Below are 26,362 nucleotides of genomic sequence, written 5' to 3'. Positions count from 1 at the left end.
AGAACCTTAGGCCCCCTACAAAACCTTTCACCTGACTCCATCAACCTCCTGACCCTACCAACACCCCGCACCCCTACCTTCTACCTTCTTCCCAAAATTCACAAACCCAATCATCCTGGCCGTCCCATTGTAGCTGGTTACCAAGCCCCCACAGAACGCATCTCTGCCTACGTAGATCAACACCTTCAACCCATTACATGCAGTCTCCCATCCTTCATCAAAGACACCAACCACTTTCTCGAACGCCTGGAATCCCTACCCAGTCTGTTACCCCCGGAAACCATCCTTGTAACCATTGACGCCACTTCCTTATACACAAATATTCCGCATGCCCAGGGCCTCGCTGCGATGGAGCACTTCCTTTCACGCCGATCATCTTCCGCCCTACCTAAAACCTCTTTCCTCATTACCTTAGCCAGCTTCATCCTGACCCACAACTTCTTCACTTTTGAAGGCCAGACATACCAACAATTAAAGGGAACAGCCATGGGTACCAGGATGGCCCCCTCGTACGCCAACCTATTCATGGGTCGCTTAGAGGAAGCCTTCTTGGTTACCCAGGCCTGCCATCCCAAAGTTTGGTACAGATTTATTGATGAAATTTTCATGATCTGGACTCACAGTGAAGAAGAACTCCACAATTTCCTCTCCAACCTCAACTCCTTTGGTTCCATCAGATTCACCTGGTCCTACTCTAAATCCCATGCCACTTTCCTTGACGTTGACCTCCACCTGTCCAATGGCCAGCTTCACACGTCCGTCCACATCAAACCCACCAACAAACAACAGTACCTCCATTATGACAGCTGCCACCCATTCCACATCAAACGGTCCCTTCCCTACAGCCTAGGTCTTCGTGGCAAACGAATCTGCTCCAGTCCGGAATCCTTGAACCATTACACCAACAACCTGAAAACAGCTTTTGCATCCCGTAACTACCCTCCCGACCTGGTACAGAAGCAAATAACCAGAGCCACTTCCTCATCTCCTCAAACCCGGAACCTTCCACAGAAGAACCCCAAAAGTGCCCCACTTGTGACAGGATACTTTCCGGGACTGGATCAGATTCTGAATGTGGCTCTCCAGCAGGGATACGACTTCCTCAAATCCTGCCCTGAAATGAGATCCATCCTTCATGAAATCCTCCCCACTCCACCAAGAGTGTCTTTCCGCCGTCCACCTAACCTTCGTAACCTCTTAGTTCATCCCTATGAAATCCCCAAACCACCTTCCCTACCCTCTGGCTCCTACCCCTGTAACCGCCCCCGGTGTAAAACCTGTCCCATGCACCCTCCCACCACCACCTATTCCAGTCCTGTAACCCGGAAGGTGTACACGATCAAAGGCAGAGCCACGTGTGAAAGCACCCACGTGATTTACCAACTGACCTGCCTACACTGTGAAGCGTTCTATGTGGGAATGACCAGCAACAAACTGTCCATTCGCATGAATGGACACAGGCAGACAGTGTTTGTTGGTAATGAGGATCACCCTGTGGCTAAACATGCCTTGGTGCACGGCCAGCACATCTTGGCACAGTGTTACACCGTCCGGGTTATCTGGATACTTCCCACTAACACCAACCTGTCAGAACTCCGGAGATGGGAACTTGCCCTTCAGCATATCCTCTCTTCTCGCTATCCGCCAGGCCTCAATCTCTGCTAATTTCTAATTTCAATCTGCCGCCGCTCATACCTCACCTGTCTTTCAACATCATCTTTGCCTCTGTACTTCCGCCCCGACTGACATCTCTGCCCAAACTCTTTGCCTTTACAAATGTCTGCTTGTGTCTGTGTATATGCGGATGGATATGTGTGTGTGTGTGTGCGAGTGTATACCTGTCCTTTTTTCCCCCTAAGGTAAGTCTTTCTGCTCCCGGGATTGGAATGACTCCTTACCCTCTCCCTTAAAACCCAAACCCTTTTGTCTTTCCCTCTCCTTCCTTCTTTCCTGACGAGGCAACCGTTGGTTGCGAAAGCTAGAATTTTGTGTGTATGTTTGTGTTTGTTTGTGTGTCTATCGACCTGCCAGCACTTTTGTTTGGTAAGTCTCATCATCTTTCTTTTTAGATATATAACTTAATTATGTCATGTATTGGAAAATTTGACTCGTTCCACATCATTATGAAATATCGTATTCATGATCCATGGAACTAGTATTAATCTAATCTAATCTAATCTAATAATAGGTCACACCAGTGTCCTGTATGTGGTCTCCTTTATAGGTGAACCACTCTTTCCTAAAATTCTCCCAATAAACTGAAGTCAACCATTCACCTTCCCTGCCACAGTTCTCATAAGCTTATTCCATCTCGCACCGCTTTGCAGTGTTATGCCCAGATACTTAAATGGCTTGACTGTGTCAAGCAGGACACTATTAGTACTGTATCTGAACATCACAGGTTTGTTCTTCCTACTCAACCACATTAACTTACATTTTTCCACATTTAGTGTTAGCTGCCATTTATCACACTGTCTGCCAAATCATTTGTGTACCTAGAGAACATCAGCGGTCCTACCACACTACCCTGGGGTACTTCTGACAATACCTTTGTCTCCAATGAACAATTGTCATTGAGGACAACATACTGGGTTACATTACTGAAGAAGTCTTCAAGTCACTCACATTTGTGAACTTATTCCATGTTCTCGTACCTTCATTAATGGCCTGCAACAGGGCTCCGTGTCAAATGCTTTCCAGAAATCTAGAAATATGCAATCTGCCTGTTGCCCTTCATCCATAGTTTGCAGTATATCATGAGTTTCTTTAATTAATTCTTTCATTTTAAACTGTTTACGTTCTGGTGCTCACAATTCATCCCTCTCCTATCCTTGACACAGGTTGCCTCCACATCAGGTGCAGTTTGTACACATGTAGTTTAACGCATGAATAAAGAAAACTTTTCAATAATTAATAGTTGATAGATGGACATTCTCCATTCACCTACGCAATTACAGTTCTTTAGAGGCAAATAAACGGCACTGATCTAAAACATTGCACAAACTGATGAGGCCCCTATTGTTAAAAAATATATCCAAAAGTGATGTACATCTTTAACAGACATATAGCATACAGAATAAAACAATTTTAAAATGCTATAAACAGAACAAGGAAGTGTTTCCTTGGCAATATAAGGCCACTGATACTCTGATATTTTTTTCTTTATTAGGACTTTCCAGGCTTAAATAAATCTTGACAAACATACATGTATGGCTGCTTATTACCACTGACAGAAACACAACATCAGAAAGAAAATTTGCTAGATGCTCAGCATCAAGTTACTGAGCACCCAACTCAAAAAACTACCAGAAAATTTATTAAATATATACAGATAATATTGTCACAAATGCGACATTTAATGTAAAGCATTACCCTATCCTTTTGGATAAAATGTTTAGAAAAAGATTATGCATGCCTACCTGTATATCTGATTTGCATGTGTAACATACTAGCATGAATAACAAAATGGGAGTAACATTATAAAGAAAACTTGTCCAGTTGTCTATGCGGAAGGCTGTCACACATGCTCCTGTTAACATCAGGAATATAGTTCCAGGTCCAAGTACCGTTCCACCCATTAAGAGGATCTGTAAATAAATGCATCCAGTATATACAAATTGCTTTTCATCCTTAGCTATGTGTTCTCCAAAGATTTGTGTAATGAATTGTGCTTCACAAAAATAAAAAACTGTAGATAATTCTTTGATATTACCTGGTACATGATGTATGGTAGAGAGATGTTATCATTAGCTTTAATTGTTCTTTTACTGTCCATTAGAAGATCCAGAATATTAGCTGTAGTTGAAGGTATCCATCGCCTACGTTGGTTGAAAAATTCATTAAAACCCTCAGGGCAATGTGTATATGAATCACTGGCTGCTGCATATTCTACTCTATAGCCCCTTTGCAGAAGTAATGTACAAAGCCATCTGTCTTCACCTGTGAATTCAATAAATTAGTGGTGGTTCTTTGTTCCACTGTTACAGTATAATTATTTCAGTGTAACTTACCTTGATCAAACTGTACATAATGTCGAGCTTCACACGAGCGAAAGGCATACTTGTTCATCACAGAATCGTCCATAAGAGCTTTTGCTCTAAATAATGAAAATGCCCCAGGGCTACAAAGCACACAACCTATTATGTGCTCAGTAGCTTTCTGTAACCAATGTCCAATCGCATATTCAAAGACCTGATACCACTGCATTGGACCTAAAGTGATAATAATAATAATAATAATAACAATAATGATGATTATATATAATGATAATAATGGAAATGAAATGAGCGTTTGGCATCATTGGTCGCAAGGCACCTTGCGGGGCAGGTCTGGCCGCCTTGGTACAGGTCTTATTACATTCGACACCACATTGGGCAACCTGCGTGCCAGATGGGGATGAAATGATGATGAAGACAACACAGCACCCAGTCCCTGAGTGGAGAAAATCTCCGATCCAGCCGGAAGTCGAACCCGGGCCTGTAGGAAGGCAGTCTGTCACGCTGACCACTCAGCTACCGAGGCAGACAATGATAATAATAAATTCTAATAAGAATATAAATATCATAGAAGACATATGGGAGACCAAAGCAATACCAGAAGGCTGGAAGTGCACTGTTAAACACCCTCTACGTAAGAGAATGGATAGGACCAATGTTAGCAATTACAGAGGGATATCTTTACTGCCTGTCACATACAAAACTCTATCACAGCTCCTGCTAGGAACTGTAGTGAAATTGGTCAGCATACCAATTTTTGTCACATATTGAAGAATACAATACACAGATAAATTTACAACACTATCAAAGAGAATACAAATTGTAATTATAAATTTAGTGTAATTTTGGCAACATAAATAAAATAATCTCACATACTTATAAACAGAAGACATGACTTTAACATAAATTTAATGTCTTCAGATATGTAATTATTTTTTATATTTTCAATGTACTTTAAAATTGTAATTGCAATTGAGGCAATTTACATTAAAAATTATTGTTGCTTCTGTAATTGTTATGAAAAATAATTTAAAAGACTTTTTGGTGTGAACACTAAATCATATGAAAGTTTATCTGGGTTTAAAAGAATCGATATGTAATTACAGCATCTTTGATGACTATGTGAGTTGTTGTATCGCTCACTTTGCTATGAAGTGTTGAGTTGACAAGTTGTTGGGATACGGACCAAAGAACTAGTCAGTTTGTACTTGTTGAAACTTGGAAAATTTGTGTTACCTCCAAAAAGTATAAATCCTAATGTTTATTAAAAATTGATATGAAGACAAAGTTGCCTGCAATATCTATATTATTACTTCATACAGTCTGCCCCCAGTAGCTGAGTGGTCAGTGCAACAGAATGTCAATCCTAAGGGCCCGGGATGGATTCCTGGCTGGGTTGGGAATTTTCTCCACTCAGGAACTGGATATTGTGTTGTCCTAACCATCATCATTTCATCCCCATTGACGCGCAAGTCGCTGAAGTGGTGTCAAATCAAAAGACTTGCACCCGGCGAATGGTCTATTTGATGGGAGGCCCTAGTCACACAACATTTATTTACTTCATACACACTGGGTCATCATAATTAAACTTTTGCTTCTTGAGTCAGTTTGGATGGAAAACTATTTATTGTATGTATATCCAACTTCATGGCAATGATGTTCAGACTCTGGGCTGCTGGTTTTGCATTGTAAGCAGTGTTAGTGTCATGACTTGCCATTAGGCGTTGGTAATGGTACAGCGATGCATGGTTGAAGTACAAGCATCAGTGAGCATTATTGTTGCAGACAGTCAACATGGGTCTGGACAAAGTGAACTGTTTTATCAAAATAATAGCAACAGTGCTGCTGCATTTCACAAAGTGTCAACACTTTAAAGTAACATGAAAAGGTCCTCTTCCCATACCGAAGTTGAAGAACATGATTCGTAAGTTCAAATTAACTGGCGATTTGGGATTTATTCCTGTGTCACAAATTGTTGAAGAAGTTACTGTCGCTGAGGATGCTAAGAAGACTGGCCATGATGTGTGATCTTCAAGCACTTCACAAGCTGTCATGACAGTTAAACAAGCATGCATGGTTCACCATTCAAACAGTGCTGTGAACAACTGTGAAATGATATATCTCTAGTGCAGTTGCAGGCTGTTGTGGATGCAGATGGTCATAACATTAAGCAGCATTTGTAACCTGCGATATAAACATGGTCTGCAGTTAACAAATGTTACCCATCATGTGGGAGTTAAAATGTGTTTCTTTAAATGGTTTGTTCATTACTTCTCATCCACAAGTCCTTACAAATGTTCCACAAAGTCTCATTATCCTACACTCACTAATTTTTTTTGGGCCTCTCAAGTAGTTCAAGTTTAATTATAACCACCTTTTATTTCAAAATTAAAACCCAACTTCCTGTTGCAAGGAGAAGAACTATACCACTAGACAGAGAGCCAAAAAAATTTATCCATCTACAGATGAGTGCTACATGTTAAGTACAAACTATCCACTTTAATATTTTACCAACATTTGCTCAATCCAAAGTGCTTGTTTTACATGAACATAAGCAAAGTAAAATTTTGCAAAGTTTGGAAAATGTAAACACTATGAATATTGAAGTCAACGTGGCAAGGAAGTAGGTTAGAACAGAACGCAGTTCCAACTGGAAAACAGTGTAAGACAATACCAAGCAGGCTTCAGACTGGAAAGATCCTGTACTGATGAGATGCTCAGTATAAAGGCAATCCCGAGACACCAAACAATGAAAATCAGAGAGACCATGTTTCTTTTTTTTTTTTTTTTCTCCCAAAAAAGTATATGACCCTATAGATAGGCCACCACTGATACAAGTAATGGAAGGAAGTGGCCTCAATGAGAAGACAGTGAAAGTTATCAGGCACTGACAAACACCAAATCAATATTAAATTCATTAGAGAGTTATCTCATCCCTCAAAGATTAGAACAGGAGTGGGACAGACGATGGTGTTTCACCACTATTGTTCAATATGCTGTTATACAAAGTCATCAGGGAACGGTAAAAAGAAATGAAGTACATGGACTTTATAAACCAGTCAAGCTTGGAAGGAAAACCAAAGGACTAGATATTGGCTGTCTGGCATTGGCTAATGATCTGGCAATACTCACAGATAACACAGAAATAGCACTAAAGCAAACTGAGATCATCAGAGAGAAGGCTGAAAGATCAGACTACATATCTCCTCTGAGAAAATACCAAAAAGATGAACCAAAAAAAGATCATGACAAAAGCTGGTGCTATCAAGAAAATTCAAACATTCAAGTATCCTGGAGTAACAATGCAGGCAAATTGAATAGAGAAAGAAATTCACAGACAGAGAACTCACAAGATGTTAAGAGCATTCTGGAAGACTGAAAACATCTGCAATCTGTAACAATTGAGAGTTCCAGTTTACAGCTGTGATAATAGTGATGAATCAGAGCTAGATAAAATCTATTACATGAAGCAAATAATTTATGATATGCTGCAAGTCTGTTACAATGAGTCTTTAAATCAACAATATTTTGGACATAAATAATGAAAATAAAGTGCTAAGGTTCTACACAGTGTGACAGCACAAGTGAAAAGCACACTGCAAGAGAGTTTACATGTCAGGCTGGCCACTTTCTACATATATGTTCTCTGATGAAGTATTATGTAGACAATTCTTGTTGCCAGAATTAGCCAATCGCAAAATTCTGATGTATAACAAGTATGCAATTTTCTGTAATGACAGTGTCTAAATGACAAAAAAAAATCTGATGTGGTCTGAAAAACATGCAGATGTAATTCAACACATTCACATCATCATCCAACCACCTGAACAGAACATTATCAAATACCTACAATCAGGAAGAGAACCTGGTATAGAGTTCTTCCCTCATCATCACAGACTTTTGCCATGCCAGATCAGTTGTACAGTGTTTATTTGTTAGCAACGCACTACTTATATAGGGTGATCCATTTGAGATGTCAGAAAAATAAAACATTATATGCAGCAAACTATGCAAATTTATTATTTGCACATACATATGTAGGAGGGCCTGGAATTTGTGTTCTTAAGTTTTTGGCACAGCACTTTAGAACTCAACATGTCTGCCAATGCGAATGCTCCACACATCATATCTCAGATACATGTTGCACCACATGGTGTGCAGCATTTCTGGAGTGATTTGCTGAAAGGCTGCTGAAATCTGCTTCCATAGGTCAGCCAGATTCTGTGGTCTTTGTTCATACACCGTTGACTTGACACAGCTCACAAAAAAAATCTGTAGGTGTTAGGTCAGGGTATTCGGAGGCCATGGGATAGGTCCACCACAGCAACACCAGTGATCATTGAATATCTGGTTTTATTGTTCCCACTCTACCAGAGCCCAATGCATTGCAATTCCATTCTGGTGATAGATAATGGTGTCCAATACCCCACCTTGCTGTAATAGAGGAACCACACTGCTCAATCATTTCAAGGTAATTGCAGACACAAATGATCTTCTCCACAAAAAAGAATGGATTGAAGACTTTCTCATGGGTCATTCTGCAACATGCTTTCACTTTGCAGGTGGCTCTTTCGAGTTTGTATGAAACATGTGTATTCTCAGTTCCCCAAATTCTGCAGTTCAGCGTGTTGACTCAGCCACTCACATGAAATGTGGCTTCGTTTGTAGACGTCTAAGACATGTGTATTCTCAGTTCCCCAAATGATGCAGTTAAGCATGTTGATTTGGCAACTCACATGAAATGTGGCTTCATCTGTGAACAGCCATTGACTCAGCCAATGACTATCCGCTTCCTACCACCCAAACATCATTATAACGAATTGGAGTCGAGTTCCATAATTGAGCCGTGCTAGTTCTTGTGTGCACTGAATATGGTACAGATACATGTTAAAGTACTGTCTAACAGTCCTCTGACATGTGTTTGATGTATTCAGCTCTGCTGATATGCAGGAGAGTGACTTTCGAGGGCTTTGAGTTATGGTTAGTTGAATATCTTCCTCCTTGTTTCTATCACACCGCCTTCTGCTTGTATGAGGCATCTATAATCTATTTTCCATGAACATATTGTACTATTTATCAATGTCTTGGTGTGACGGGTCATACCCTACATTGTACGAATGTTTGAAAACTCGCTGTGTCTCTACAACACTCAAGGTTTCACATACTATATGACATATTGTAATGACCATTTTCACTAAATAATCAAGACACACCGAGTGTGCTAATTTGTGTCGACTCAAGCTGTTGGTGGGCCTCCCAGAGCATGGTCAGTTATTGTTGGCTCTGACCATTTTCAACTACATTACAGAAAAATGCTCAGATGTACATATATTAATGTAATAAAAATAATATTATACTTTTCTGACATCTCAAATGGATCACCATGTACGTATCCATAACATGAATAATTACAGCTGTATGCAACAGAAAGACTGTTGCAAAACTATTCTAAACATGTTCCATGAGTAGTTTGCATTACTTTCATGATGACTTTTAGTTACAGTGGTGCTATGTTTTATAGGCAACAGGCAACAATATCTTCACTTCTAGAGCAGCCACCCCTTCCACCTTAAACAATCCCTCCCCTACAGATGAGGTATCCATGATTAACATATCTGCTCTTACACCAAATCCCTGAATACCTGTACAAGTACCTTCTTTCACAGTTTTCTCTCATACAATTACCCCACTGACCTTGACCACAAACAAATTTTCCACATAGTCTCCTCTTCTGTCCCTTCAATCAACATAGCTCCCTTTGAAAAATGCCAAAGGCAAACGTCTAGTCACTCAGAATCACCCAGGACTTGAATACGTCAATCATATAATTTCACAATGCCAAGTCCTGAAATGAGACAATCTCTCCGTGATAACCCACTGTCTAAGTCAGTCACCATCTCAATCTTCAGAACATCCACATCAAACCGTAAGACTTTCCCAAGCCAACATTCCAACCTGAAGGTCTGCAACAGTTCCCACTACAAAGCATTTTAAAACAACAACCTACAACTGAAAAGACATACAATACTAAAGGCAGGGCAATATGTAAAAATTCCAGTATTGTTTACCAGGTAACATGTGTTAACTAGACAGCTCTCTGTACAGAGAAGACCACCACCACAAAAGAATGGTCTGCTTAGGCTACATACAGTACCCAGCTGCTAAACATGTTCTACAGCCATACCCTACAAACCACTGTGATACACATGACAAGGAGTATGTTACATTGTACCTCTTATTATGGCTTCTCCACATCCCTTTCAGCTATGGAGTGTGAAAAGAATGATTGTTCAAACCCCTCTGTGCATGTTGTAAATAATCCAATCTTGTTCTTGCAATACCTAAAGGAACGTTATGGAGAGAGTTGTACTACATTCCCAAATTCATCACTTACAGCTGGTTCCTGAAACATCGTTAAGTAGACTTTCTCAGACTGTTTTGTGCCTTTCTTCATTACAGGATGCTTTGCTCCTATCTTCAAGCATCTACCAGTTCAGTGTCTTTCACATCCTGTGAGACTTGCTCTTCTTTATATATGTTCAATATTTCTTGTTACTCCAATCTGGTATGTCTGCCACACACTTCAGAAATAACCAATGATGGTTTGCAAGAGTGTTTTGTAATGAATCTCTTTTGTAGACTTGTTGCAATTCCCTAGTATTCCACCAATGAATCAAAGTCTATCACCAACTTTACCTACAACTTAATCTGTGTGGTCAGTGCATTTCATATCCCTACAAATTGTTACACACAGTTATTTGTTTGAGTTGACTGATTCACATTGTAACTTGCTGATAGTGTAGTCCTAAGATATTATGTACTTTTTTTTAAGTCCCCAATTTCACATTTCTGAACATCTCAAGCAAGTTGCAAACCTTTGCCCCACTTTGAAATCTTATTACACCTGACTGAATATTTTTTTAGCTTTTTCACACAGTATTTCATTACAGATAATTGCATCATAAGCAAAAAGTTTAAGTTCCTATGAAATGTAGCAAGGTGGGAGGGTCTCCACATGCTACAATTCTACTCTTTAAGTACATATTTTTTCCCTTTTGTCCATTATGTATGTACTACATATGCTATAGTTATATGAAATTAAGAATTTCTCATTGAAGCTGAAGTTCTGCATGTCTTGCAGTGGTCCTAATTGCAAAAGATGGTTACTCAGGCTTTTGACTGGTGATCACATTAAAGTGACTGGACAGTGTAATTTTACTCTCTCTGTCTTTTTTCCTTGTCTTCTTTCTCCTTTTCCTAATCCTTATTACACTATTTTTTTGACTTTACATTTTCTCTCCATCTTTTCTTCTTCTCACTCTATCCTATCAACTCTGAACTGAAGCTGGCACAGTTGCTTACCTGTGCACAATCTTCGACCTGCTACTCTCTCTGGTGTGTTTTACTCCATCTTTTCCTTTATCCATTCACCCCTCTTAATTTAGTCTGAGTACTGCCCTAGATCTCTTACGATAAGAAGCGCACAGCCAATTCCCTTCACTATCTTTCCCAAATCTGAGCTCAGGATCCATCTATAATGATCTCATCACTGGCATAAAGCCAAACAGTAACAGTCCTTCATTTCATCTTTTTCAGTTTAGGGTTGAGTGACTTGTTGCCCTCTCCCTTTTCAAACATCCAAAACAATTTTTCCCTGCCTCTTTGAAGAAGGGACCTATTATTCCAAAAGGTATGTGTATTGTTTCCCTACTTGTTCATGAGACCCAGAAAATATTAGATACAGGCTCCCAGGTAGATGCTATTTTCCTTGACTTCCGGAAGGTGTTCGATACAGTTCCGCACTGTCACCTGATAAACAAAGTAAGAGCCTACGGAATACCAGACCAGCTGTGTGGCTGGATTGAAGAGTTTTTAGCAAACAGAACACAGCATGTTGTTATCAATGGAGAGACGTCTACAGACATTAAAGTAACCTCTGGCGTGCCACGGGGAGTGTTATGGGACCATTGCTTTTCACAATATATATAAATGAGCTAGTAGATAGTGTCGGAAGCTCCATGCGGCTTTTTGTGGATGATGCTGTAGTATACAGAGAAGTTGCAGCATTAGAAAATTGTAGCGAAATGCAGGAAGATCTGCAGCAAATAGGCACTTGGTGCAGGGAGTGGCAACTGACCCTTAACATAGACAAATGTAATGTATTGCGAATACATAGAAAGAAGGATCCTTTATTGTATGATTATATGATAGCGGAACAAACACTGGTAGCAGTTACTTCTGTAAAATATGTGGGAGTATGCGTGCAGAACGATTTGAAGTGGAATGATCATATAAAATTAATTGTTGGTAAGGTGGGTACCAGGTTGAGATTCATTGGGAGAGTCCTTAGAAAATGTAGTCCATCAACAAAGGAGGTGGCTTACAAAACACTCGTTCGACCTATACTTGAGTATTGCTCATCAGTGTGGGATCTGTACCAGGTCGGGTTGACGGAGGAGATAGAGAAGATCCAAAGAAGAGCGGCGCGTTTTGTCACAGGGTTATTTGGTAACCGTGATAGCATTACGGAGATGTTTAGCAAACTCAAGTGGCAGACTCTGCAAGAGAGGCGCTCTGCATCGCGGTGTAGCTTGCTCGCCAGGTTTCGAGAGGGTGCGTTTCTGGATGAGGTATCGAATATATTGCTTCCCCCTACTTATACCTCCCGAGGAGATCACGAATGTAAAATTAGAGCACGCACGGAGGCTTTCAGACAGTCGTTCTTCCCGTGGACCATACGCAACTGGAACAGAAAAGGGAGGTAATGACAGTGGCACGTAAAGTGCCCTCCGCCACACACCATTGGGTGGCTTGCAGAGTATAAATGTAGATGTAGATTTAAGTACTTCTATCAGCAATAATGGGCATTGTACCTCCTAAAAGGGAATACTGATCAGATTTTTTGTCTTTTAGTCAATTTAAACATGACAAAAAGAAGGGACCAGTTAGTAGGACATGTTCTGAGGCATCAAGGGATCACAAATTTAGCATTGGAGGGCAGCGTGGAGGGTAAAAATCATAGAGGGTGACCAAGAGATGAATACACTAAGCAGATTCAGAAGGATGTAGGTTGCAGTAGGTACTGGGAGATGAAGAAGCTTGCACAGGATAGGGTAGCATGGAGAGCTGCATCAAACCAGTCTCTGGACTGAAGACCACAACAACAACATAGTCAATATAATAATTTTATGATTTAATTTTACTTCTTACACAAATATCAGATGTTCATATCTAAACGGTATTTGTGACAAATGAACTTATTAACCAATCATGCATTTTTTTGTGCATTTCTTTCATGCATCTTACCCGAACCGATGGGATGAATACGTCCACAGGCGGCACCTAAATTTGGGTCCTTTTTCATTAGATCAACCAATAAGAGCACAGCTTCAGGCTGAAAGTCAATATCCCCATCCATAGCTAGAAGATAGGTGTTTCTGGCGATAGCTTCCTTTTGATGAACTGATATTGGTTTTTCCATCAGTCTATGTCCAAGCAAGTAATACATATACATTACCTGAAAATTAATTTCATGATTAAAAAAATTTATGAAAATTGTCTTCTTCTTCTTTACTTTAAACGTTAATCTTGTTCTGTCTGCACAAATTGTCTACAATCTCATCTTAAATCTTCCTACATTTAATCTAGCAGCCAGTTCAGCAAATAACTACGCATTGAAAAGTGATGTGTTTCCACGTTCAGTACATCTTTGTGCTGGGTGTTAATGTATTTACTAACTCTACATTTAACAGGTTCTACTTCCAGCTTCTGTCACAATATTTTATTTCACATGTTGTCTACTTTTATGTAACCTCTTGTTCTTCTGAGAGATTTCATTTCTCCACTTTGTATTTTATACACAATTCTTTTTACAAGAACCCAGTATTCAATATTGTGAAGAAGTGCTGAAAGAATTATAGATTTATAAAATTATGTACTTGTTTCTCTAAAATTTAGTCAATCTGACAGCCCAAATAGCTGTACCATATGTTCATCTGTCTTGACATTGTTATTAATAGATTTACCCCATTAAGAGAAATATGTTTTGCATATTAAGACAACTATCACAAATGCATTCAATTAAAACAAGTAAACTTTCAATCTGTACTAATCCAATGGGTGATTAATATTATAGCCAACATTTCTCCTGCTAATATTGATGATTTATTTATATTCCGAAGTTCAGAAATCTTATATTGTGATTACACAAATATATGAGGCTGGAAACAACAATATCTTACATAAACAATAAAAGAATCACATAAAGTTGTGACACTTCCAACAGCTACAAAGAAATGTTAAGTCTTCTTCTACCTAAAATGTTTCTGCTTATTCAGGTCGTTCACAAAGTCTCTCCCAATCTTAGGAGCTCTGTTTCCCATTTTTACCCTAAGCCTGATTTTTAAAACATGTATTTTCTGGCAACTTATTGTATGTAAATGTTCCCCTGTGCCCAATGTTGGCAAGCCCTTTTATAGTTGCTGCAACTATGTGGGGATCACTTGCACTGCAAGTGTCATAATTTGTTTTTAGTAAATAAGAGAACACTGCCACCTATTAAAATAACAGAAGGACTGTGCAGTATTAATCAGCAGATGGAGGAAGGAACTAACAGTTCTGAATGCCGGGTAACAATTTTTTTCTACTTTTAAATGCATATTTTCGTCTATCAACAATATTTGGAACCACACTTCCTGAAGATATGTCTGTTTCATTGTAAAATATATATCAACAGAAACAGAAGAAATTCATTTCCAACCAGAATTTGTGATTAGACCAATACTACTCAAATTAGATACTGATGACTGAGTGAATTAAATGTAACATCAAACTTTTTTTATATGACCTTATCTGCAAAGATACACTGTTTATTTATCTCCATGATATATTTCAGAGGTTTAAACCTTCATCAGGTGGATTTACATTTGTTAGTATGACATATGTGTGTGTTGTGGTACAATTTTTGGAGCAACTTGTGGCTCTGCCCCTAGTGGTCACACCTTCCTTTCACTGCCATAACATATCACATGAATACTGCCATATTTTGTAAACTATAGTTTCCAGTTGCCACCTTTGTCTACAAAATATGACAGCATACATGTGATATGTTACAACAGTGAAAGGAAGTTGTGGTCACTGAAGACAGTGCCACAACTTCGAGACATTTCTGCCTGCTTTATTTATTTCGTTTGTTGTTCTTGGTGCTGGCATACTGCATTGCTACAATGGCTGAAAAATGGGGTTTCTAATTTGGACACTGACTACTGTAAATAATGTAGCCGACAGATGCACGGTTGCGTTTCACTGTCTTTTACTTTCAGTTTTCACAATCCCCCATATACACATTTAATATGGCCAGTGCACTACTGTTTAACTTTCCATAAGCCTCATTAATAGGTTGTAGGCAATTGCCCACATACTGCTACAATAGTTTACTATTGAACATCTACAAGCAGTAAAAACATAACCATAAAGTTCACAGTTATTGAAGAATAATCAGGTACGTATGCAGCAGACACTGTCATTGTTTTTATGATATAATTGTGCAATACTTTTGCAGTTAACTTGAAACATTGTTGTAGTTCTAATCAACACAGGTTTCTTGTCTGAAACTCGGCTGTGGGCTGACTGTCTCATGACCAAAAATTGGGCCCTTATATATCATCACAATAATAGGTACTGAAACTACACATTGTTCAAAGTTAAATTTACAGAAATTACAATTAAAACTTAACCCATTAAATTAACTTAATACATCAAAAAATTGGTTCTTTTTAACAATTTCTTCTACTACAACTGTTAAGCTGACTTATTTGTTTAAATCATGAAATTAACATATGTAGTTATGCAAACAATACTTTTGACAAAACTGTTAATTATTTTGGAATTAATTAAGGGCTGGCTTTGCTGACTTGTTTTCGAATAGAGCCAAATAGATACCATAAGTTTACTACTATTTCATCTTCCAAATGTTTGTAATTAGTATAGAATTTATATTTGTTTATATGTCAACAATAGAATTTAAGTTACGAAACCAGCTTGCTTCATCACAAGTTCCTCCAAAAATCATAATACAACACACATACGTTATACTATCAAATGCAGATCCACCCAATGATGGAGGTTTAAACATTTGAAATGCATCATGGAGATAAATACACAGTGACTGGTAACAGCAAATTTGTTATTTCATTCGATGACAATAAAAGTCACAGTAAAGTCTAAACTAAAATGTTCACATTTAAAGTTATATCTGGAAGTAACAACATAGGGTGTAAAATGGAAGGAACACACTGGTCAAAAAGTAGTTTCTAGATGAAAAAACGTATGATTAACACTTATAACTCATTATATATGTTAAATTCAGAATACACACCTGACTCCAACGTTTCCTGGTTCTAATTTTGTCGCCATCTTTAAGGTGGCAATATATTTTTGTCTTGCCTGGAAGGGTCCACACAAGACGGCCACCATAAGGTGTTGGGTACTTTACAGGTGGCCTCAGCCTAATAGTTGTGCCATGAACAAGTGTAGCAGCCTCATCAATTACTGACACTAGCAGCTTTACATAGCTATTGACAACGCGATCTCCATCAGTTGTTTCAAAAGCATCATCAAATAATATGTGTGCTGTAAAGAGAGGAAACATGTCAGCAGTTACATCACACCTTTAATCAACACAATGATTATATAAATGCAAAAATAGTTTTCTTACAGCTGTAATTTAGTTTGTTATGTTCAGTTAGGCAGCTGTAGCCACTCTACCATGGTGTGGCTACAGTTGCCTGAGACTGCAGTCGTGTGTGTGAGTTGTGTTTGCGTGTGTGTGTGTGTGTGTGTGTGTGTGTGTGTGTGTGTGTGTGTGTGTCGTCTGTTTATGATGAAGGCCTTATGGGCTGAAAGCTTTATTTGTGACAGTCTTTTTGTTGTGCCTACCTGCAATTCAGCATCTCCACTATACGGTGAGTGGCAACTTTCCATTTCATAATATTGTTACATTCCATCCTGGATTTTCTTAAAATAGTTTAGCCACATACAAAGAATGGGAAAAAAAAAGACTACCAAGAAGAGCTTTGGAATGAACAGAACGTGGAAGACCACGAAAAGATTGAGAGACCAGGTCATGGATAAAGTGAATCAGAGAATACTACAATAGAAGGAAATTCTGAATGATAAGAGTTTGGGAGACAACCACCTAAGAATTGCACAACACAAGCTTTAGTACGAATGGAAATTATGAGCTTGAATGAGCATGCTGAACACCACTGTTTTGTTAGGAAAAATAAGCCATAAAAATGGTAAAAAAAGAGTATGGATAGCATATGAAAATGTTAAGAATGCCATGTATGTTTGTGTGTTTTTGAATTATTTTTGGGGGTACTGCAGTCAAATGAAAACGAAAAATGGATGCAAGCTACTAATGAAGAAACTGAAGTGCTTTACGATTTCCCACCCAAACTATGAAGTGTTAAACCAAAAGATTTAAAATTTGTGGAGACTATTACCATTGCAAGTAAAACAGATATACCAGGTCGGAATGCCAGCAATATAAAGGAAAGTATGTAACAGTCTTTCTGTTGTGCCTACCTGCAACTCAGTGTGTCAACTTTATGATGAGTAACAACCTACCCTTTTCATTATATTGTTAAAAAGGATTTAGTCACTCTGTCTGATCAGATAAATTATTTAGTAGTACTTATGTAAGCAGGTATGAAAAATTTATAAAAAGTAGATTATACAAATCAAAAGTTTCACTATAATGTCCTTTCACATCAGCAGGGTTCATAAACTCTTATGATGTTATGAACAATGCAGATATATGGCAACCCATCTTTTATTGTCATCTGTGGGCAGAGATGCTGAACCATCACAGCAAAAAGTTTCCTCTGCCACAGGAGAGGGACATAGACATCCCAACAGATTGGGATGCATGAATGCACCTCCATGCTGTTTTATGAAACTATGGATAGGAAGGGACTTTTAAGTCCCATCAGGTTGTAAAACATTGAGGGAAACAATATGCGACTGTTAGTTGAACATACTATGAATACCAAAGTATTGCTGAATCACTGGGTACTACATTGCAAAGTTTCAACCAATGGAGGTACTTGTTTCAAAGCCAAGTTGATTGGTAGAGGACACGTTCAGGAAGCAGGACTCAGTTATGAAGATGCATTTAGTCCTGTTTCACATTATGACACCAGTCGATCTTAGCTACAGGTAGCTGCATTAAAAAAAAATTATGTGACAACAGCTTTTTTGAATGGTGTACCTGAAGTATATACAGAACAATCAGAATGTTTCAAAGATAATACAGATCATGTGCGTGTCTTTTTGTCTATTTTAATTTAAACACAATGACAATACAATTTTGTCATATGATGACATGGTTGGAGACCATGGCTGTTATTTGAAGACAAATGTTGATGGTGTTGAGACAGCAACCAGCCACAAATTTATTTTAAGTTCTTTTATGCAAAAGGTACTGTTACCAGTTTCGAATAATTACAATTCATCATCAGGCGGCTTTCATGCTTTCATGAAAGCATGAAAGCCATCTGATGATGAATTGTAATGATTCACAACTGGTACAGTACCATTTGAATAAAGGAATTTAAAATAAATTTGTGTTTGGTTGCTGTCTCAATAATGACAATAGGCTTTGGGTCATAATTTGTGATGTAGATGGCCTAATTCTTGGCAGAGACAAGAAGAAACCACGGCTTTTCAGAATTCTTTACAATGTGAATTATATAGATATACAACAGGTAAACATGACAGTATTCTTGGCATAACAATACAGCAAAATGAAGATGGAGCAGTTATGATAAGTTAAGAAAAATACACAAAACAAATATCGGAAAGATTTCAAATGTTCGATTCCCGTTTATCTCAATTCCTATTGGACATGAACAGAATGATTTAAATGAAGCAGTTTCATCCCCTGTCACAAGGCAAATGGATGTTTTATTTATCTTCTAATATCAACTCATCCATTACATTTATGGTGAATAACACTGTTCAAGCTGTGGCAAAACCAGCTGCTGACAGCTGGAATCAAGTTAAATGCATATTATGGTATTTGGAAGACACATTAAATTATCCTTTGATTTATGATAGGGTCCACCTTGATAGCTGAGTGGTCAGCGCAGCAGTCTGTCATGCCAAGGGGCCCGGATTCGATTCCTGGCTGGGCCAGAGATTTTTTCTGCTCAGGGACTGGGTGTTGTGTCGTCCTAATTATCATTTCATCATTATCAGTGGAAGGCAACAGGAAACCACCACTGGAATCACGTCCCTAGACACTCATGTATTGGATCTCTCTGACGAGGCTTCCCCCATGACAAGACCTGCCGCAAGGCAGACTGCAAAGTACATAGTAGTATTATGATAGAGAAGAAGCTTTGGCGGTTTATAATGATGCTAATTTTGTTAGTGACAAGCAGACAAGGTGTTCCACAATCAGCAGTGAGACAGAGTACTCTTGTGAGTCAGTATCAAGGACCAGTGTGTCGCAGAAGGTAGCGGCTTTGTCTAAGACAGAAGCAGAAATTATTTCCACAAGTGAAGGAGCCAAAGAATTAATTTTGTTGCGTCACACACCAATTAAATTAGCTGAAATGCCTGAGCAGCACTTAACACTGATAATGCTACTGCATTAAAACTAGCAAAAAATTCTGAATATGATCAATAGTCAAAACATATATACAGACTTGGCACTTTTATGTTCATGACAGATTTCTGAATGTTGAAATTTTGTTGGAACATATTGATGGGAATAACCAGCTGTGCAATCTTTTGATGAAGCCAATTGAATGAGTTCGATTTAGTTTGCACAGTAATTCTAAATTTGTGTATTTGATTGATTTTTTGGGATTCGCTGTGAACTGCTGTTCCATTGTATTTTGAAACATCCTTGATTTATGTATAATATCTTTGTAACTAATTTTGGTACTGAATAGTTCTGATCCGGTGAATAAAGCATTAGTAAATGAAAATGTGTTAGTCAAACTTCATATTTTTTAAAACTGATTACTTATGATATTTAATGAAGGCAGTGAGTAATAAATTAACTCTTTGACTGGGCAAGTTAATTCACTCTGTTCCACTGCTCCGCTGGTACTACTGTCATGTTTAAGCACAACCTTTTGGTTTTACTACAGTGCTATTGACATGTTTAAACATCCAAAGCAGTTCTTCATTGCTTTAGATGTGTTAATGCATTCTGAGTCACAGGCACCTGTGTACTACAAATGTGTATATAATTAGAGTTGTATTTCTGGACCATTCCTCTAGTAGTTGCTCAGAGGTCCAGTTCAATGTTTGAGTGTGCATCTACGTTTGCTGCTGTGGTCCCTTGTTAGATAATTCAATTTTACTTTGGATATTGTCATCAGGTTTAACTTTGTGTTCTTCTTTTCTACAAGACAACTGTCATGTTGCCATGGTTGCACAGATTGAGAGATCATGCAGGTACATACTAGGACTGACAATGAGTGTGAATTTAACAGAATTGTGAAGTAAAAGTCCTCAGCCCTTTACATCAGCTGCTACAGCACACCAGTTTGATGGCTGTGCAAGAGGAGTAGTCAATAGCTATTCAGAATCCAAAGGCTCATAAAGTGATAGTTAAACACTTTAGAAACAAGCACATCTTAATGACACTTTTGATTACAAACAAACCAATTTCCACACATTAAAGCACACGTTTGATGACTGGGCTTCAGGACACAAAAATCAGTTGGTTAAAGTGTCAAGCATACTGTCATTTTTTCTTATATTTCAGTCAGAAGACCTGTGGCAGTTCATAGCTGACACAACGAATCAATTTTATGTCTACACCAGTGCGAATCCATGCATTTTTGACAGTCAAAATGGAAAGACAATGGATTTCAGAATTTTTTTCCATAGACCCAAAAATGAGAGATTTTAGTGGGTCTGGAACAAGCCAGAGAGTACACCATAAAAAACATAAAACATTTCAATATAACACTCACTACCCTGATCATTTGTGAGGAGATTGCCACAGTAGGTGAATACATTACAGTAAAATGGAACAGCTAATATTAACAGAATTAATATACTGCCAGAATGAAAAATAGTTATGAACTTTTAATAACTTTTTTATACATAAAATACCTAATCTTGACTATTGTCACCAAGTTCTGTCAAAACTGAAATCTAACAGACATTTTTACTTAAGTTGGTCTAACAGTCCTTGTTAAGATATTCACCTACAGAGCAAAAGGAGTTGTCTATTAAAATAGTATTTCAGAGTCGTTTTAAACTGCTTTACCTGAAACCACAAGTTTTTAATGGTTGCTGGCAATTTATTGAAAATGTGTGTTCCTGAATGTTTGACCCCTTTTTGGACCAAGATAAGGTTTTTAAGACTTTTTTTAGATTGTTCTTATTTCTAGTATTGATACTATATATTTAGCTATTGGTCAAAATAGAGATATATTACTTGCAACAAATTTCATTAAGGAATACATATACTGAGAAACAGTGGTTAGTATACAGAGTTCCTTGAACCAGTTTCTACACAATGTTCTTGAATGTATACCACAAATGAGTCTCATTGCCCACTTTTGCATGATAAAAGCTCAGCTTTTGCTCAGTTTGATCTGCAAGCTTTCATATGTTATACACAATCTGCAAAGAAATCTCTTACAGGTGCTGAACTTGACATAGTGGGTCTTTTCAAAGTTTAATGAGAATGAATTAGTTTTAAACCATTTACTGATGTCAGTGAAAATTTGATTAGCAGCCATTTCTAAATCTATTCTTGACTTGCTACTTATTGCAATGTTTGTATCATCTGCAAACAAAACAAACTTAGCATCTGGCAATGTAATAGCGAGAGGTCATTAATGCACACAACAAAAAGCAACTGACCCAAGATGGAACCTTAAGGAACACCACATGTAATTCATTTCCAGTCACATGAAGACAGACTGCTTACTGGACAGGTGTTTCACAACACCCTGTGTTTCCTGTTACTTACGTAAGACACGAACCATTTCGTAGCACTGCCGGTGACACCATAATATTCTGATTTACTTAAAAGAATGCAGAGGTTCATACAGTCAAAGGATTTTGAGAGGTCACAGAAAGTGCCAGTAGCCTCTAATTTATAATCTAATGAATTAAGAAAATTCTCACTGTGCATGTAGATAGCTCTCTCTATATCGGAACCCTTGAGGAATGCCAACTGTGACTTGGACAATATATTATTTGCAGCCAGAGGAGATGCTTTAATACAAACTTTTCAAGTATTTTTTTTTTTTTTTTTGAGAAGCTGTCAAGAATGAAATTGGTCAATAGTTTGATGGTATCTCTTTACCCCTTTTTGTAAAGAGGGTTAACTACAGCATATTTTAGCCAGTCTGGAAATATTCCACTGATAAGAAATTGATTACACAAATAACTTCAGATAGAACTCAACTCTCATGAGCACTCTTTGATTAACTTCATTGATATGTTATCATAACCAACAGAATATTTAGGTTTTAAGGATTTTTTGATAGATGCTACTTCTTTGGGAGACTTGAGTGTCATTTTCATTCTACTGAAGTTATTTGTAAATTCTGGTCGCAGAACTCCTAGATCTACAGAGCAGGGGTGTCAAACTGGGATATCTGCTTGAGGCGGCAATTTCAGGGGGCACCAAATTCAAAAAACCTAATTTCACAAAGTGGCTAGCATCCAGTGTAAGTTTGTCTATCAATTATTCATATGATTTTTAAAGCATCCCTGTTTGTTTTTGAACATATTCTATTTCTGAATGAATCATAAGTTGATTTTTGAATGCATGCATAGTGTACATGATGTCTCTGCTAGGAGAATCCCTGTCACACCTAGAAATAAAAAGCTTTCCTGCAGACAAAAGAGGACGAGGCTATACAAGCTGAACCAAATAAACCCAAATGGGTGAATGGCAATTGTTGTTCGTTTATGTGTTTGACTGGGTGTGCAAATGATCAACATTGTTATAATTATCAACAAAATCCATAGATTCAGACTACCAGAGCAGAAATAAATGGTTAACATGAATAACAGGTAAGAAAGATTACATATTATGTTCTCGGTGTGTCCAAGAAAATGAAACTTTGACAGAAAATTTTTGCCAGATCACTACACTACTAAGAGCCAGTTGTACAGTCCCCAGTTAGCAGCCACTTAAATTCTATTCTTGAAACAGTGTGGAAAACGCATTGTACAAACATGTAATAATGCCTAACTGGACATTAAACGTGGGATAACTGAAATACTTATTCTGGCAGGCTTAATGAACTTAACCAGAGAAAAAGTTTCGACAATGGCAGGAATAGTTACAGAATTAGTGATGACACAGTTGTTTGTTAGAATGAGGAAGGAGAAGAAATGATGTCATCACACAAATGATATGGAAGAATATGATGATTCCAAATTTATACAAAAATTTTGTACTATTGCTTTTCGATCTCAAGCTTGAGGAACTGGATATCATATGAATGAAATGTGAAACTATTTCCTAACATGAAACTATTTGCTTGTAGTAGGCTTGATATGCATTTGACAATGGTACTTCATGAATTACTTTCTGTTGTGTTATTTAAGTAAATGAGGTACATAAAAATGACCATTTGCCTCAAAACAGTCTCGCTTATTTGCCATGTGTTACAATTGTTGCAATATTAGAAAGGCATATTTCATTTCATCTAGCAGACAGTGACAAAATAGATGTAATCAAATCAAGAAATCACACCAATCTTGGGTACTATATGTGTTAACAACTTTTTCAGTAGGTTATTAGACAATGACATTTTGATTTTTCATGTAGCAATACGTTTGATGAAGTTTGATGAGGTAATAGATTCTTTCACACAAAGGAATAGCATGCCATTTAAAGCTGTAGCAAATCAGAGAGAAAAATATGGTGCAATCTAAGGATTAAAGAAATGGATACTGTCTTGCTTGTCTCTTGTCTTTACTGGTTTTACGTTTTCCTATATTGAATTTTATGTCACACAAAAGATAAAGTTATTAGCTAAAAGGCAATAAAGAGTACAAATTTTCTGAAGGGTCCTTATTCTCCTAGTCACAAATAATCCCACCCAGTATTAATTGTGAGGGTGTCTTTTTATTTAAAAAAAAATGTTGTTAGTGTGTCAAACCAACCAACTGGGAGCAGGAAAGGTACCACAGGACATTTTAATTTCCACTGTCCTAAATATAGGTTTGATGGCTTCCGTTACAAAGTATACACATTTGAATTCCACAGAGCGAAATACAGTTAAGTGTGGTAGATGAATGCTTTGTGAAGACATGTGACACTGAACTTTTGCAAACTTAAGACCAAATAAAAAGTCTTACATTTCCTCGAACATACATGTTTTATACATCAAACTCTTCAGAAAGATGTGTGTTACAAAATGAATTTTTTTTTTTTTTTTTTGAAAAATGGATTCTTTTAAACTTTTGACATCCTGCCTCAAATGCACAAGGGTGGGGGGGGGGGAGAGGGGAGGGGGGGAATCTTAGATCCGGGACTGGGTCTCAAATACTCCATCGCACTGTTTACTGAACCTGATAACCACAAGCTGTTGGTAACAGAAACGAAGTACTTGTTTAAGAGGTTTGCAACACTACACGTACTTGTTGTATGTGGCGATTGGTACTCCAGCTCATACCTGCTTCTATGACAACTGCATGTGGTACTCTTCATAAGAATAGACATGATAAGCCAAAACTGCAAAGAAAATTGAGATGAGCAGAAACTGAGTTTAAGTCAACTGACAAGATGCTTGCTATCAAGTGGGGCGCTAGTGGAGAAATGTGGATGTTGACCACATGTAACACAACTCAACAAAAGACTGACAGAAATATTGGTGAAAAGTTAAAAAAACCCATTGTATTGTGGAATTACAATTCAAGTAAGGTTGTAGTTAACAATTACGTCACTCAGTAAGAAAAGTGTGTAAAAATATTTTCTCACACTCTGGAATTATCCTTAAATGATAATTCTCTCCACAATTCAGTTACAAGGCAAATATGGCACTTGCAGAGTTTCATGTCTGTCATTAGGGAAATTGTAGAAAAACATGCAACAGCACAGAAAAAAGTTGGTGAGGAAGGTGCTCCAGCAATGAGAATCCTCTATGATTTACAGGGAGGCATTTTCTGAATGTTATTGTGAGTGAACATTCACAGAAAGTTGTCAATATCAATTAAATTCGCCAGCAGCCATGTAACTGAGGTGTTATTTTATTTTATCTTGACCACCAGTCTTAGCATTCAACTGTGTCATCTTCAGGCCCCTGCATAATAAAAGAGTACACATTTAGTGTATATCAGGGTGTGCAAAGCAATCTTGCAGAAAGTGACAAGTGATCATAAAAGCAATTAAAGCTACAAAATGAAAGTAGTGGCATTAAACTAAATCTCTGTGTACATCCATCACAATAGAATAAAATGTGTACATTTTTGTTAGTCATAAAACAATTTAACACCATGGAATTACAAGAGAACATGCAAAAATGGGCAATCAGGAGCTCTGCTGAACACAGCAGAATCTCAATGTAGACAAGTGCAATGTGCTGCGAATACATAGAAAGAAAGATCCCTTATCATTTAGCTACAATATAGCAGGTCAGCAACTGGAAGCAGTTAATTCCATAAATTATCTGGGAGTATGCATTAGGAGTGATTTTAAATGGAATGATCATATAAAGTTGGTCGTCGGTAAAGCAGATGCCAGACTGAGATTCATTGGAAGAATCCTAAGGAAATGCAATCTGAAAACAAAGGAAGTAGGTTACAGTATGCTTGTTCGCCCACTGCTTGAATACTGCTCAGCAGTGTGGGATCCGTACCAGATAGGGTTGATAGAAGAGATAGAGAAGATCCAATGGAGAGCAGCGTGCTTTGTTACAGGATCATTTAGTAATCGCAAAAGCATTACGGAGATGGTAGATAAACTCCAGTGGAAGACTCTGCAGGAGAGACGCTCAGTAGCTCGGTACGGGCTTTTGTTGAACTTTCGAGAATATACCTTCACCGAGGAGTCAAGCAGTATATTGCTCCCTCCTACGCATATCTCACGAAGAGACCATGAGGATAAAATCAGAGAGATCAGAGCCCACACAGAGGCATACTGACAATCTTTCTTTCCACAAACAATACGAGATTGGAATAGAAGGAAGAACCAATAGAGGTACTCAAGGTACCCTCCGCCAAACACCGTCAGGTGGCTTGCGGAGTATGGATGTAGATGTTGATGTAGATAGCTTTTTCTTTGGTTATATAAATAACAACAGAGATATTCACAGAAAAGTATGCTAATACACAGAAACGTGGTTTGCTGGAAAAGAAAGTGTGCCAAG

The 26,362-nt window shown here is 37.9% G+C and overlaps 1 protein-coding gene across 1 annotated transcript in view; it reads right to left on the bottom strand.

The window, feature by feature from the left end:
* The window catches only part of LOC126190947 (chitin synthase chs-2-like), a 252,167-nt gene that overhangs the window by 106,903 nt on the left and 118,902 nt on the right, over positions 1 to 26,362 (bottom strand). The window contains exons 10-14 of the mRNA XM_049931591.1: positions 16,372 to 16,625; positions 13,302 to 13,512; positions 4,011 to 4,211; positions 3,713 to 3,939; positions 3,420 to 3,587 (exon numbers count right to left, since the gene is read on the bottom strand). Coding sequence (XP_049787548.1) covers positions 3,420 to 3,587; positions 3,713 to 3,939; positions 4,011 to 4,211; positions 13,302 to 13,512; positions 16,372 to 16,625 — 1,061 coding nt within the window. The remainder of the gene's footprint in view (positions 1 to 3,419; positions 3,588 to 3,712; positions 3,940 to 4,010; positions 4,212 to 13,301; positions 13,513 to 16,371; positions 16,626 to 26,362) is intronic.

The sequence above is a fragment of the Schistocerca cancellata genome, chromosome 6, assembly GCF_023864275.1.
Source record: "Schistocerca cancellata isolate TAMUIC-IGC-003103 chromosome 6, iqSchCanc2.1, whole genome shotgun sequence".
Taxonomy (NCBI): domain Eukaryota; kingdom Metazoa; phylum Arthropoda; class Insecta; order Orthoptera; family Acrididae; genus Schistocerca; species Schistocerca cancellata.
The sequence above is the reverse complement of the archived record's forward strand: the minus strand, read 5'-3'. Positions and strand labels throughout refer to the sequence as shown.